The sequence below is a fragment of the Myxine glutinosa genome, chromosome 8 (assembly GCF_964187855.1).
Source record: "Myxine glutinosa chromosome 8, kmMyxGlut1.1, whole genome shotgun sequence".
Classification (NCBI taxonomy): Eukaryota; Metazoa; Chordata; class Myxini; order Myxiniformes; family Myxinidae; genus Myxine; species Myxine glutinosa.
In genome coordinates, this window is record NC_136268.1 from 145635906 (window position 1) to 145650070 (window position 14165).

Here is a 14165-nt window from a genome sequence, read left to right on the forward strand (position 1 = left end):
TCCTTGTTCAGGTTCGTTATTTTCCTATGTCGAATGCAGCCCAACAAGCTTTCAAAAATCTAAAAGCAGAGGTGGAGAAATCAGTGGTTCATTCTATCGATGAATCTGCCCCATTTGTTGTTGAGACGGATGCTTCAGACAATGCAATCGCCACCGCTCTTAATCAAGCCGGAAGACCCGTGGCATTTTTCTCTAGGACACTGAATGTGAGTGAACGCAAACATTCTTCAGTGGAAAAAGAGGCCTATGCTATTGTTGAATCATTGCACAAGTGGTGACACTATCTGACTGGGCGCCACTCCACCCTGATCACCGATCAGAGGTCCATAGCCTTCATGTTTAACTCCAAACAATCGGGCAAGTTCAAGAACGATAAAATACAAAGATGGAGGATCGAACTTGCCTATTACAACTTCGACATACAGTTCCGAACCGGGAACGAGAACATGGTGGCAGACACATTATCCAGAGCATACTGCTCGGCAATCAGCATGGACACATTGATAAAACTACACAATTTTCTCTGTCACCCGGGTGTCACAAGGATGATACATTTCGTAAGAACTCGGAATCTTCCCTTCTCTGTTGAGGATGTGAATAAGGTAATGGCCTCCTGTCCAGTGTGTGCCGAGTGCAAACCACGATTCCATCGACCGCAACAGTCACATTTGATAAAAGCTACACAACCCTTTGAAAGACTCGGTATAGATTCCAAGGGGCCCTTACCATCATCTACGGCTAACCTCTCCTTGCTTTGTGTGATAGATGAGTTTTCTCGTTTCCCATTCGCCTTTCCTTGTCCTGACATGACAACTTGCACCATGATCAGATGTCTTAGTCAACTCTATGCTATATTTGGTATGCCGACTTACATACATTCTGACAGGGGAAGTTCCTTCATGTCAACAGAATTGAAGCACTTCCTACACTCTCGTGACGTCTCAACCAGTCATACTACCCCGTACAATCCCGAAGGGAACGACCAGTGTGAACGTTACAACGGTCTGATTTGGAAGAATATTACTCTGGCTCTCAAATCACGAGGCCTATCAAGCCCTCAATGGGAGGACGTTCTGTTACACGTTACATTATATATGTTCATTACTCTCGACTGCTACCAATGTTACTCCACACGAGCATTTATTCAATTAATCAACGTCTGTCTACAAGTGGCTGTTCAATTCCGATATGGCTTTCCTCACCAGGACCTGTTGTCTTGAAACGCTATGTGCGACAATCAAAGTATGACCCACTCATTGAGGAGGTGGAACTGCTTGAGGCAAACCCTCAATATGCTCATGTGCTTTACCCTGGTGGTAAAGAGACGACTGTGGCTCTACGTGACATGGCACCATGTGGTGAGGTCCAAAACTCTGGTGGCATAGATCCTCCTGTACATAAACGATCTGAACTTGTCACCGACGCAATATTGGGGGTTCCGTCACCCAATCAGCTCACGACTGGAAATGAACATGCAGCCAGTTTCTCAGAGGTTGAAAGCACTCTGAAGAATGTCCCTCATGCACCTGTACTGCGCAGATTGAGGTGTGATAGAAAACTACCTGATCGCCTGTATTTGTAGGACTCACTAGTTTCTTCTTTTAAGAAGGGGAGAATGTCATAGATTGTCGTTCAAATCCCATGTACTGTAAGCCCTCGACCTTCCCCTTTTAACAACAACAACAGCGTCATGGGCGATATATTTCCGGCTCCCCCCATCACCCATAATCATTGCGATTTTCAAAATGGCTACTGGAGATGTGTGCGATAATTACAGTTGTTCAGTTCTTGCTGAGTGTAGCCAACTTCAATGATCTTAATCGAGTCAAGCCTCTTCTATACTCCATACGGAGTATTACACTGGTGTTGGTGTGTTTGTTGTTAAATCACGATGACTAGTGTTGTTGTGTTGGTCACTCTCCCTCAAAGCAATGCTTCATACCCGTCTCACTCACTTAAGATGACACTTCACGCCTGTTGGCCTTCCTCAGGGGTACTGTTTGCGCCCGTCTCTCTCCCTCGAGGCGACTCTTCACGCCCACCCCCCTCCCTCGAGGTGAGATTTCCCCTCTTCCTCAAGTCGACGCTTTGTGCCACTCTCCCTCCCCACATCGACGCTTCCTGCCTGTCACCCCACCCAAGGCGACTCTTCGCATGCATCATCCTCTCCCATGGCGACGCTTCACACCCTTTGCCCCCCTCCAAGGTGACGCTTCGAGCCCGTCGCCCTCCCTCAAGGTGACACTTCGACCCCGTCATCTTCTCCCACATCGATGCTTTGTGCCCATAGTCCTCCCCCAATGTGAAGCCTCACAGCCTTCGCCCTCTCACGCCCACCGTCTGTGTGTGAATAAGAGCAGCGTACACCCATTTTCCCCCACCCCTCATGGAGACGAACCTTCAACTTAATTGGTCTTAGCTTAGATGGGGTTCAGATAATCTGGTACAGCATGTCATTCTGCTATTGATGTTGGGTGAAGAAAAGTTTTTATTTTGCAGAAATGCAAGCAAGAGTTGATGAAGTGCTGGGGTGTGGCTTTTAGCAATAAGGTTTATAGGAGAGGGCATTCCGGCACTGGATACATGGAGAATTCCAGAGGGGCATGAGAGTTTAGAGAGTGGCCTGAGCACCCCAGCAGAGGGAATGGAGCACCACATGCCTGTGAGGACACAAGAGAGAGGCCTCCCCCCAGTCGTTAACTGTGTGAAGTGTTGGGGATATGTCAGTGGCACAGATGCCTAGATGCGTTAAGCATGGAGAAAGCCACCACTACCCACTCTACCCAGCCATGATATGTGGAAGCACATCAGGGGAATCGGAGGGGAGGTTGTTGGAGTATCAACATGTGGGACAGCAGGTAAATTGTTTGCTTAGAACCATTAGAGAGGGGGGGTTAAAGTTAAAAGAGAAATGTGTTTTTGAAAATCCTACGATAGAGTGGGGATGCTCCCCCTTTGTACCATTTTTGATGGTCCACAGCCGCTGGGGCAATGGAGTAGGGTAATTGGGATTTGCGTGGACCCATTGTCACAAATTGTTAGTATAGACTATGGAGGTAGCCACACCATCAGTGAGCCTTGTGTAGGTAGCTATGTCACCTTATCGTGTTTATCGTCACACCTGCCTTGATTTCCCCCCCAGGAAAATCACCCCGTACGTGCGTGTTTTGCGTCTTGTTTTTGTCTGTTACGTTCTGATCCATTCAGTGTGCGAGCTCTTCCACAAACCTAGACTATGCATACAAATCAGGCAGGTTGGTGGTCTTTCTGTCTTCTACTGACTCCTCTCTGGCCTTGCTCCCCCAGCTCTGTCTGTGCTCTGTCCCCCAAATATTCCTACAGGTCGCACAAGATCTGCCTGCAACCCTCTTCTGGTTAAACTGCCAAAATCAAGACTCTCCTGTTCACCTTCACTCTTTCATTCCTCTTTTCTCCCACCTCCGGAACAAACTCCCTCACTCTCTTCAATCCCACTCCTCCCTCCAGGTCTTCAAAACAGCTGTTCACCATCATCTCTTATCTTCCCCCATCCAAAATCTTGATCTTTTCTACACCCGTTAATATGCCCCAGATCCAATTTTTTGAAATTCCGACTTCTTTCCTGGAAGTTCTTGCAGTGTCCATGTGTTTTATACTTCTCCCACCCCCCCCCCCCCCGGGTGTGGACCCATAAATATACTTATACTTCGCCCATAAATTGCAGTAAAACCATTGCGACCCATTAATTGCAGTAAAACCATTGCGACCCATAAATTGCAGTAAAACCATTGCTGCCCATAAATTGCAGTAAAACCACTGCGGCCCATGAATTGCAGTAAAACCACTGCGGCCCATAAATTGCAGTAAAACCATTGCCGCCCATAAATTGCAGTAAAACCACTGCGCCCCATAAATTGCAGTAAAACCATTGCGACCCATAAATTGCAGTAAAACCATTGCGCCCCATGAATTGCAGTAAAACCGTTGCGGCTCATAACTTGCAGTAAAACCACTGCGGCCCATAAATTGCAGTAAAACCATTGCTGCCCATAAATTGCAATAAAACCATTGCTGCCCATAAATTGCAGTAAAACCACTGCACCCCATAAATTGCAGTAAAACCATTGCGGCCCATAAATTGCAGTAAAACCACTGCGGCCCATAAATTGCAGTAAAACCATTGCTGCTCATAAATTGCAGTAAAACCATTGCACCCCATAAATTGCAGTAAAACCATTGCGACCCATAAATTGCAGTAAAACCATTGCGACCCATAAATTGCAGTAAAACCATTGCGGCCCATAAATTGCAGTAAAACCACTGCTGCCCATAAATTGCAGTAAAACCATTGCGGCCCATAAATTGCAGTAAAACCATTGCTGCCCATAAATTGCAGTAAAACCATTGCTGCCCATAAATTGCAGTAAAACCATTGCGGCCCATGAATTGCAGTAAAACCATTGCTGCCCATAAATTGCAGTAAAACCATTGCGGCCCATGAATTGCAGTAAAACCATTGCTCCCCATAAATTGCAGTAAAACCACTGCGGCCCATAAATTGCAGTAAAACCAATGCTGCCCATAAATTGCAGTAAAACCACTGCACCCGATAAATTGCAGTAAAACCATTGCGGCCCATGAATTGCAGTAAAACCATTGCTCCCCATAAATTGCAGTAAAACCACTGTGGCCCATAAATTGCAGTAAAACCATTGCTGCCCATAAATTGCAGTAAAACCATTGCTGCCCATGAATTGCAGTAAAACCATTGCGGCCCATGAATTGCAGTAAAACCATTGCTCCCCATAAATTGCAGTAAAACCACTGCGGCCCATAAATTGCAGTAAAACCATTGCTGCCCATAAATTGCAGTAAAAGCACTGCACCCGATAAATTGCAGTAAAACCATTGCGACCCATAAATTGCAGTAAAACCATTGCGACCCATAAATTGCAGTAAAACCATTGCGGCCCATAAATTGCAGTAAAACCATTGCGGCCCATAAATTGCAGTAAAATCATTGCAGCCCATAAATTGCAGTAAAACCATTGCGACCCATAAATTGCAGTAAAACCATTGCGGCCCATAAATTGCAGTAAAACCATTGCGACCCATAAATTGCAGTAAAACCATTGCGACCCATAAATTGCAGTAAAACCATTGTGACCCATAAATTGCAGTAAAACCATTGTGACCTGGTCCCAATAATGTAATAATATTGATAATAGTGTAAAGTAATGTCATCAAGGAGTTCACAGGTGAAGTTGATGTTCTTGGAATGCTGAGATGCAACTTGGAATTCCAAAATAACTTTCAATGGCAGAATGATGTGTGAAGTACAAGACCATCATAATGATGATAATGCTTGGAACGATTGCATACCAAAAACTCCATTATTTATCATCATTTGATGGAGTATTTAAGGTTGTTATGATGTTTGCAATGTAATGATATCTTGGGAAAGGAAGCAGAATCAAACACCCAACTCGGGTGTCTGTATCTCAAGGAAGCTTCCATGAAAAAGATCAAGACTCAGTTCTTTGTTTTAATTGTATGGAAGAGGAAATTAAAACAAGGGAATGGGATATTTGCTTTAGCCAGCGACTGTGATTGCATATTTGGCCAACAAATGCAAAATGGTAGTTTTCGTTTTTATTCTCATCCTCTCCCCCCTTATCATGCATTGCCTCTTGCCCCCTCATTAATTGTGCCTCCTCCCAATTACTCGTACCTGGCTGGTTTGATATCTTTCATATGTCTTTAAGATGAATTTGAATGACTCGGTGTGTCAACCTGAATTTGCTTAAAACCACAAGTTGAGGCTGAAGGGTTACGGCGGAATTTACGAAAGGCGTTTAAGAGTTATACGTGTGTAGAATTGCTAATCGTGCGATGATCGTGCGATGAAGAGTGATTATGTAAGTCGTGATGTCAAAACCTAACCACAAGCCTTTAAATGATTAAAAGGACATGTTTAAGAGTGCCCTTAAGGCCTTGAAACAAGCATTGAATGGCTTTTTATTGGTAGTTTACCAGTAAGCTTGAACTCATTTTGCCGATCTCTGAAGGATGTGGTGTTATTTAAACCCATCTGGTGTTATTTAAACAGCATGACAGGGAGTCAAACTCAAGACCTTAAGATCTCCAGCCAGCCACCTTCACTGTTATAGTCAGGTTGACTATGTTTTTTCGTTCAATTTTTTTGGAGATTAGCAAAACTATACATTTTTGGAATATTCAGAGCATGAGGAATCCAAAAATTAATGTTGGCATTTGCGTAAACACTTTTGGGAAAATGACACTCAGGACAGTGATGAAGATCTGTAAAAGCATATTCCTGAACGGTATAGACCTAGTAGATCCTGTGTATGGGACTTATAGTTCAATCTCCCTGCTCAAATCAAATGACACATCTCCCTGCTCTCAAATGTTGTGTTTGTGTGCTTCCCCTTCTCTCTCCATCTTGTCTTCCGCTCCCTCTTTTTATATATTTTGTTTGTCTGGTTGATTTGTTTGTGAAGTAAATGTTAGCTCTTTCACGAGCCTCGATTCAGTATCCTAAAAAGAAAAAAAAATCTGATACTAACAAGGCTGCTTTCTTGCTTTGTAAACCCATACCTATAACTTCAAAGGACTTGCAATATCATGTATTATGTGATACAGTTATATCATAAATATAAAGACAATGGTTTTAAATTACCTTTGTTTGTTGCTTTTCTATAATCCTGAGCACTATTTTGAGGCGTTTATTGAATTCCTTGACCCAGAAAACATAGGATTAGCATATTTAATCAAGTTTCTCGGTTGACTCGAAGCCGAGATAGTGCAAAATATGTATTTTATGGCGGCCATTTTGAAAATCCAAAATCTGTGTCTGTGCAAATGACAACATTGATTTTCGGATTCTCCATGCTCTGATTCCAAAAATGTACAGGTTTGCTAATCTCCCAAAATTTTGAACGAAATTATATTTGTAAACATCGTGAACCTGAATATTAAGCCAGCACGAGGCTTTAGTGCAAGATGAACTCGTTTAACCTACGACGAGGAGCAATCTGATGAATCCCCTCCAACAATTGTCCATGGCATTGAGATTCTATGCTAGTGCTTCCTTTCAATTGGATGTTGGAGATACGTGCGGTGTTTCACAGGCTAATCAGCTGTTTATCTCCTTCATAAATTGCTATTTAGACGTGTGATTGGCTGTGCACCTGCACCCATGTTTTTGTCCGCGTTCTACGGGTCGCTAAGCCTCCTTCGTAAATTTGGCCTAAATGTGTACAACAATGCGTTAAAGTGCACTTTAACTCTTCAAGCAATCAAATGATGTGTTCAATGAGAATTATTTGATTTTCTCATCTCTTCGTGGTATTTTCGTAGATTTTTCGATTACACCTTTTTGTTGTGAGCTTGCTATTTCTGTTGAATTGTGGTTGGTGGAGTTTTACGGTGGTAATTATGGAAATAGCAATGGATATTGAGGTGGTTGCGGCATTTTTTATTCACCTTGATAGTCACACCAATTTGAGTTTTCATTGTAGAAGAGACCTGCAGGACAATTCATGATGTATGTGTGACCTCCAGAACAGGAAATGAATTTTCTAGGGTTTATTGGATTTTTATAATTGCCATCAACTTTGCCAGAACAGAATCTATCGATACTAACTTCACTTTCACTTCTTGTTCTGAAGGTAGGTGCGGGTGACGTTGTAAATCTGGAAGAAGGGGAACGATAGGTTGGGAAAGGCAAAGTATTTGTTTCCATTGCAGGTGTGGCATCTTGTGTTGAAGTGTTTCTCACATCACAGGCATCTGTAGCACAAAATGGCAGAACATCAGTTTTTGGAAGGTTAATTATGCAACAAACATTGCAGAGTGCTACAAACCTTTGATATGAATTGGGTGACGAGGGCCCAAAGGACCAGCTCGATGCAACCCAGTCACAAGAACTGCTGAGCGGTATTGTATTTTTAACTTTGGTGCCAAATTTCACGATTTCAAAAAATCGATTATAGTGCTCACAGTTTAAAGGCTGGTGGGAGTGATATATTATATGTACTAGCAACGGTACCCGCCCTATGGGCGGGGCTTCAATTGGGAGGCCCAAATGAAAAGGCAAAATATCAGAAATTGAAGGCTTTTTTTATTTTAAACGATTTATATAAACATCCGTTAAATCATATCACACTCAAATCATCAAAATCTAAACAGTATTTGCAGAATTTCAATAAAAGCCACATCACTGTTCATATCGGTAAATATTATTCCATCGTGTTTGGAAAAAGTGGAAAATTGGAAAAATTGAAAACAATATAGCCAATTTTACTCCAGGGGTTCCCAGGCTTACCCACCCAAAATTTCGTTGTGATCAGTTCAGCCGTTTTTGCGGGACCTGGGAACAGATGGACAGACAGACAGACAGACATTTGGTGAATTATAGTAAGATGTAGTTGGGGGGAGTGGGATCGACAGATAGAATGTGGTAAGAATAGTGCTTGGTCCATGTGCTTGAGTAGGGTAGATGTACACCTGTATTCGGGATATGTCAGGGGCAAGTTGCCACTTCGAGGAGGCAGTGATTGCAACCTAAAAGCAGACTAGGGTAAGGTTGTATTGTGTAAACCCTCATGTACAGGCAAGGCCAGGTGGTGGAGTTGATGTCACTTGACACAAAGGCATACGGAAAGCACTTCACACATTAAAATGGACATCATGGTGGGCCATTTGGCCAGAAAATTGCAGGCCATTGTGGTCCTGGAGTCTGGGTGTGGAGCCCTGGAGAGGGGCGGGATGGCCAAGAACGCAGCGTCGCCTACAGGCAGCAAATGAATGCGATCAGACTCGTGCTGGAAAGGCGGTCTTTGGGTTACTCTGTACTGCATGCGTAAGCAAAAACTCTAAAAAGCCACGTCTGCGGATGCACATGGGGAAGACGGCAGTTGGACATTTATAAGAGATCGCATATGATCTCACTCTCTGCTTCATCGCCGCCCAAGAAGATTCAGTGGAGAGACACAAACACCACCTCCTCATCACCATCATATCGTCTCCTGCCCCAAGCAGCACTTCGTCCTGTGCCACACCAGCTTGAATAACACCACAGTGGTGTTGAAAGGTCTTGTGCCTGCTCAGGTCCTCACCTGTGATCTTCTTTGGTGTGGTTTGAATCTGAAATGTCGGTGCCTTAGTGGGGTAAAGTTACTTTGTATAAGTGTGTGCTTCCCCACTCATTTGTCCTTTGTGTGTCTGGTCTGTTCCGTTTATTTATTATTCGTCTCATCTTCCATCCTGTATTGTTATAATAACCTATTATTTGTGAGAAACATTTTCCCATGCACCATAATGGACACACACACACACACACACACACACACACACACACACACACACACACACACACACACACACACACACACACACACACACACACACACACACACACACACGTGGATCTTTGAGACATGAGAGGGCCTTGTTTGACCTTTGAAATCCACCGTGGAGATAACAAACAACAAATGACACACACGCACACCATTACTGCAGTGGTACCAGGAAGCACACGCCACACCAGTTATTGCTGCGTACATCCTGGCTAAGGGGAAATGCCTGCCACATATTAACATGTCTGTAGTACACATTTCTGGGAGCAGCCCAGAACAATTAAAGCTTTAAAAAGGCATGGTTGGCTAAACAGTTGCAGCGGCTCCGAGTGTTTTGCATGAGCTCACCAGAATGAATCGCTGTAGATTTGTATTGTAGTCAATACCAGGAAGATAATTAAATTCTCAATTTAGGAGGCAAGTACTTCCTAGAGAGGGATAATCTATGGATAGGTGGTTCAGGCTTGTTGGCATGGATTGGATATGCCCTCATCAGCATGGCGCAGGGGAGGAGATTCTGTTCCTTTACCTAATAGGCAGAGGCTAAGCAACTGTTTAGCTAGCAGATATATATATCAATTAACGATGGACAGTTGGGAATTATATCCACAAAATCCATAATAAATACTCCAAAGTTCCACCTCTAGTTGTACAAAAAGGCTCAACGTTTTGGGCCAGCAACGCAAGGATAGCCGTGCTTCCACGAGCCTTTGTTAAGGGCTTGCAGTCCCTTTGTGAACCCAGAAATTCCAGAGGTGGAGGAGGTGGGCCTGATTAGTTGACCAATCACAAAGCTGTTTTTGTTAGATCTCATGACATTACGCCAAATCTACCATCAGCCAATGGCAAACTGTCCTTAGTGTTTCACTCTGGCTATTGTCTCCTCTGATTTGATAGGCCTGAACCTCAGTGGGTTACTGTGCGGCGATGGAGTTGCACTTTTCCAATCAATAACTCAATTTCTCACTGCCCTTGTTCTGATCTTACACCTCACAACCCCCAGGAGTACCTCTTGATGCGATCTCCCTTCGACTCCCACTTCTTGCTTGTCTGTGTGTTGTACTGTCCTCCAAACAGTGATTCCTCTATATACATCTCTCAAACAACATGGATAAACTTTTAACCACTCATCCAAACTATCTCTTCCTTGTATGTGGCGATGCAAAGTGGCTGGGTGTTGGTACATATCTCACCAGCCATGGCACCTCAGCGAAGGACTTTTGTACCTCCATGGGACTGACTCAATGTGTGAACGTTCCGACCCGGATTTCTCCCAATGACAAATCCTCCCTTATGGAATTGGTGATGACAAACGTCCTGGCAAATTATCTCCTGCTCTTGCTCTGTTCCAATTGGTTCATCTGATCACATGCTTGTGAGAATCAACGTCTCTCTGGCTATTCTCAGAGAGCTGCCCCAGCACCAGCGAGTCTGGCAGTTTACTCAAGAAGATTGGCAGGGACTGCAAGCAGCCATCTATCTTCAGGACTGGTCTCCTATATGACTTGTTCCAGATCTTAACTCAGCCTGGGGATTCTTCCACAGAAACCTGCTCTCTCTCTCTTATGCACAGCTCCATCACATCTTGTCTTTAGTTATCCTACCCTTCTTCCCACCCATGGTACACTGAATCCTGTAGGGAGGTAATTGCTGTGAAACAACTTGCCTTCTCTTTCTGGAAAGCAATCCTGAGAGAAGGTCTTTCCACAAAGCTCGCAACAAGTGTGTCCACTCTCAGGAAAGCCAGAAAACAACATTCGGTTACACTTTTTCATTTGTTAGTTGTCAATTCTTTTTTTTTCTTTCATCCCTGCTTTCCCCTTCCTCTTTTATTCAGCAGCTTGTTCACCCCATATGTCCTCCCCCCACCATCCCCTTGTTTCCCCCTTTTTAGTTCCCTTCCATTCTGCTCTCATCCTTCCGCAAGCCTCAATCATGCAAACAAAAAAAAGTAAAATGCTGCAGCTTGTTGGCTTACATGCTGGATCAGTGAGGACCTTTTTGACTTGTCCAATGAGAGGGTAGGATCCCTCATCACAGGCGTCCCCATTAAAGTCATCTAGATCCAGAGCCCAAAACATGCTCCCACCTAAGTTCTGGTTCTTGATCCAGCAAGCCTGCACACAGGAAATAACACCACTTTTGGAGCTGTACTAAAAGAACAAGGAAAACATCTTTCACAGAAGGGAGTGAATTTAACTATACACAGGGAAAATGCTGATAAAATGTATTCTTTAACATTTAAATCAATCTAAATCTACAACCAAGTGACTAATTTAACTGTATTCGTTTGAGCATAGTCACATTTATCATACTAGTGAGGTACCCTTGCTACGCATGGGTGGGAGGCCAGAAGCAAACAGACAATGCAGAAACGGCGAATGCTACAGCATGAAACCAATAAATTCCACATTCCTGTAGCACCTTCAGTTGCACGTCAGACATGGACAGCAAGTTCGTGAAGGACTTCCATGAAAAACGTACCCATTGGCAAACAAACTGGTACGTTTGTTCCATACCTAGTCAATGGTGAATCTGCATATGGTGATCCGCGAATTCACATTTAGAAAGTAGAAACCGTCACGGCATTCCGTCATTCACTTGAACTCGATATCTCTTTTTAAATTCCAAACAGCAAAACTCCAATCACAAATTAAATAACATTAATATAAAAAAAATAAACTTTCAACAACATTCGTGACATAAACAAATATTTAAATCCTGATGTGAAGTTCCGTACGGTTAGGTGAACACAATTACGAATTCAAAATCGTAATTGTATTCACTTAATTCCAATCATCAATTGATACTTTAACAAAACGATTAACACGATTAACGTTTAACGATTTAACATTACGATTGAATAACGGTTGTATTTGGATATTATCAAACCCGCGCATTGCCGTCATCTGTCCACCTCCGCATTCGTGGAAGGTTCATAATTGTCTTCAAAATCTAAACAGTATTTGTAGACTTTCAATAAAAGCCACATCACTGTTCATATCGGTAAATATTATTCCATCGTGTTTGGAAAAACTGGAAAATTGGAAAAATTGAAAACAATATAGCCAATTTTACTCCAGGGGTTCCCAGGATTACCCACCCAAAATATCGTTGCGATCGGTTGAGCCGTTTTTGCAGTACCTTCGAACGGACAGATGGACATTTGGTGAATTATAATAAGATACATCATGAGAACAAAAAGCTATACATGAATATATGAAAAAAAAAAATCAGATTGCTGACTTCCGTTGGGTCAATCCAGTGTTGCATATAAAGATAGTCTATCCAACTGACCAATAGGCGCCATGTTTTCCCCCAATGAGCCGCGAACCATTGGGCATTCAAGTACAAGAGAGATGGGAGCCGATGTCATACTCATGCCAATACGTTTATCCCTGCAGATCCATGAAATTTACGAGTAGGAGACTTGGTGATATCATGAATAGAGACATTTTCTACCTTTTGAATTACATCCAAGGATGATATTTTCAGTACTTTTCCTGTATTCGCCAATTGAATTCAGTACACGCCAGCTGGCTCTCGGCTCCGGCTAAAATATGAGTACTACAGTCGTAATTCAGAACATCAAATGGCCTGATTGGACAGCATAAGAGTGAGAGAGAGACAGAGAGACAGAGAGATGGAGAGACGGAGAGACGGAGAGACGGAGAGACGGAGAGAGAGAGAGAGACAGAGAGAGAGAGAGAGAGAGAGAGAGAGAGAGGGAGAGACGGAGAGACGGAGAGACGGAGAGACGGAGAGACGGAGAGAGAGAGAGAGAGAGAGAGAGAGAGAGACAGAGAGAGAGAGAGAGAGAGAGAGAGAGAGAGAGAGAGAGAGAGAGACAGAGAGACAGAGAGATAGAGAGAGAGAGAGAGAGAGAGAAAAAAAAAAAAAATCTGCAAGTTATGTACTAGAAAATCTGCATTTCCACTAGAAATCAAGTTATGTTCGCTTGGATGTGGGGATCAAAAAACAAGACTGAAAGTCTAACAGCGGCGTAGCTGGGCTTGTTTGATACTTTCGTTGAAAAGGATAGTATGCCCTTGGTGGAGATTCTATCTTTACATATACATATTATACATATAGATGTAGCATATTACATATAGCATATACATATTACATATAGCCTACGTTTGTTGTAATGTATACTGTATATATTAATGAACTATAAAAGGTGCATTTAAAGTATTTTTGTCCATTTAAAGTATTTTTAGTTCATTAAAAAAATATTTTAAAGCACCATTTTCTTGGGAGCTATTAACACTCCAAGTTTCACTCTCGATCTGCCTCTAGGTTTATACGATCTCACTATAAACAACGTTGTGGGTTAGTCAGCCTGCAGCATGTGCAGTTCCTCTCCTTATGTGGAATTCACTCTGGTTGGCAAAGATGCGCAGATCGATTGGGTCTCCTACTCTACTCGCTGCAACATACAGCTGTCCGTGTGTTAAAACACATGACAGGTTCAACCGCTTCGACGACATGTTCGACTGCTTCGACAACATGTTCGACCGCTTCGACGACAGGTTAGACCGCTTCGACGACAGGTTAGACCACTTCGACGACAGGTTAGACCGCTTCGACGACAGGTTAGACCGCTTCGACGACAGGTTAGACTGCTTCGACGACAGGTTAGACCGCTTCGACGACAGGTTCGACCGCTTCGACGACAGGATCGACCGCTTCGATGACAGGTTCGACCGCTTCGACGACAGGTTCGACCTCTTCGACGACAGGTTCGACCGCTTCGACAACACGTTAGACCGCTTCGACGACAGGTTCAACCGCTTCGACGACAGG

The 14165-nt window shown here is 43.4% G+C and overlaps 1 protein-coding gene across 8 annotated transcripts in view; it reads right to left on the bottom strand.

Annotated features, from left to right (window-relative positions):
- Window positions 1–14165, bottom strand: part of LOC137432990 (chitotriosidase-1) — a 337722-nt gene that overhangs the window by 223155 nt on the left and 100402 nt on the right. For 7 of the 8 annotated variants that reach the window (XM_068125358.2, XM_078783806.1, XM_078783807.1 and 4 more), the window contains 2 exons: window positions 11338–11476; window positions 7457–7791 (listed from right to left, as the gene is read on the bottom strand). The exons of the other annotated variant lie outside the window; for it this stretch is intronic. In XM_068125358.2, the coding sequence (XP_067981459.2) occupies window positions 7478–7791; window positions 11338–11476 (453 nt within the window). In that variant the 3' untranslated portion in view covers window positions 7457–7477. Of the gene's footprint in view, window positions 1–7456; window positions 7792–11337; window positions 11477–14165 lie in introns of those variants that run through there. 8 annotated transcript variants of the gene reach the window in all.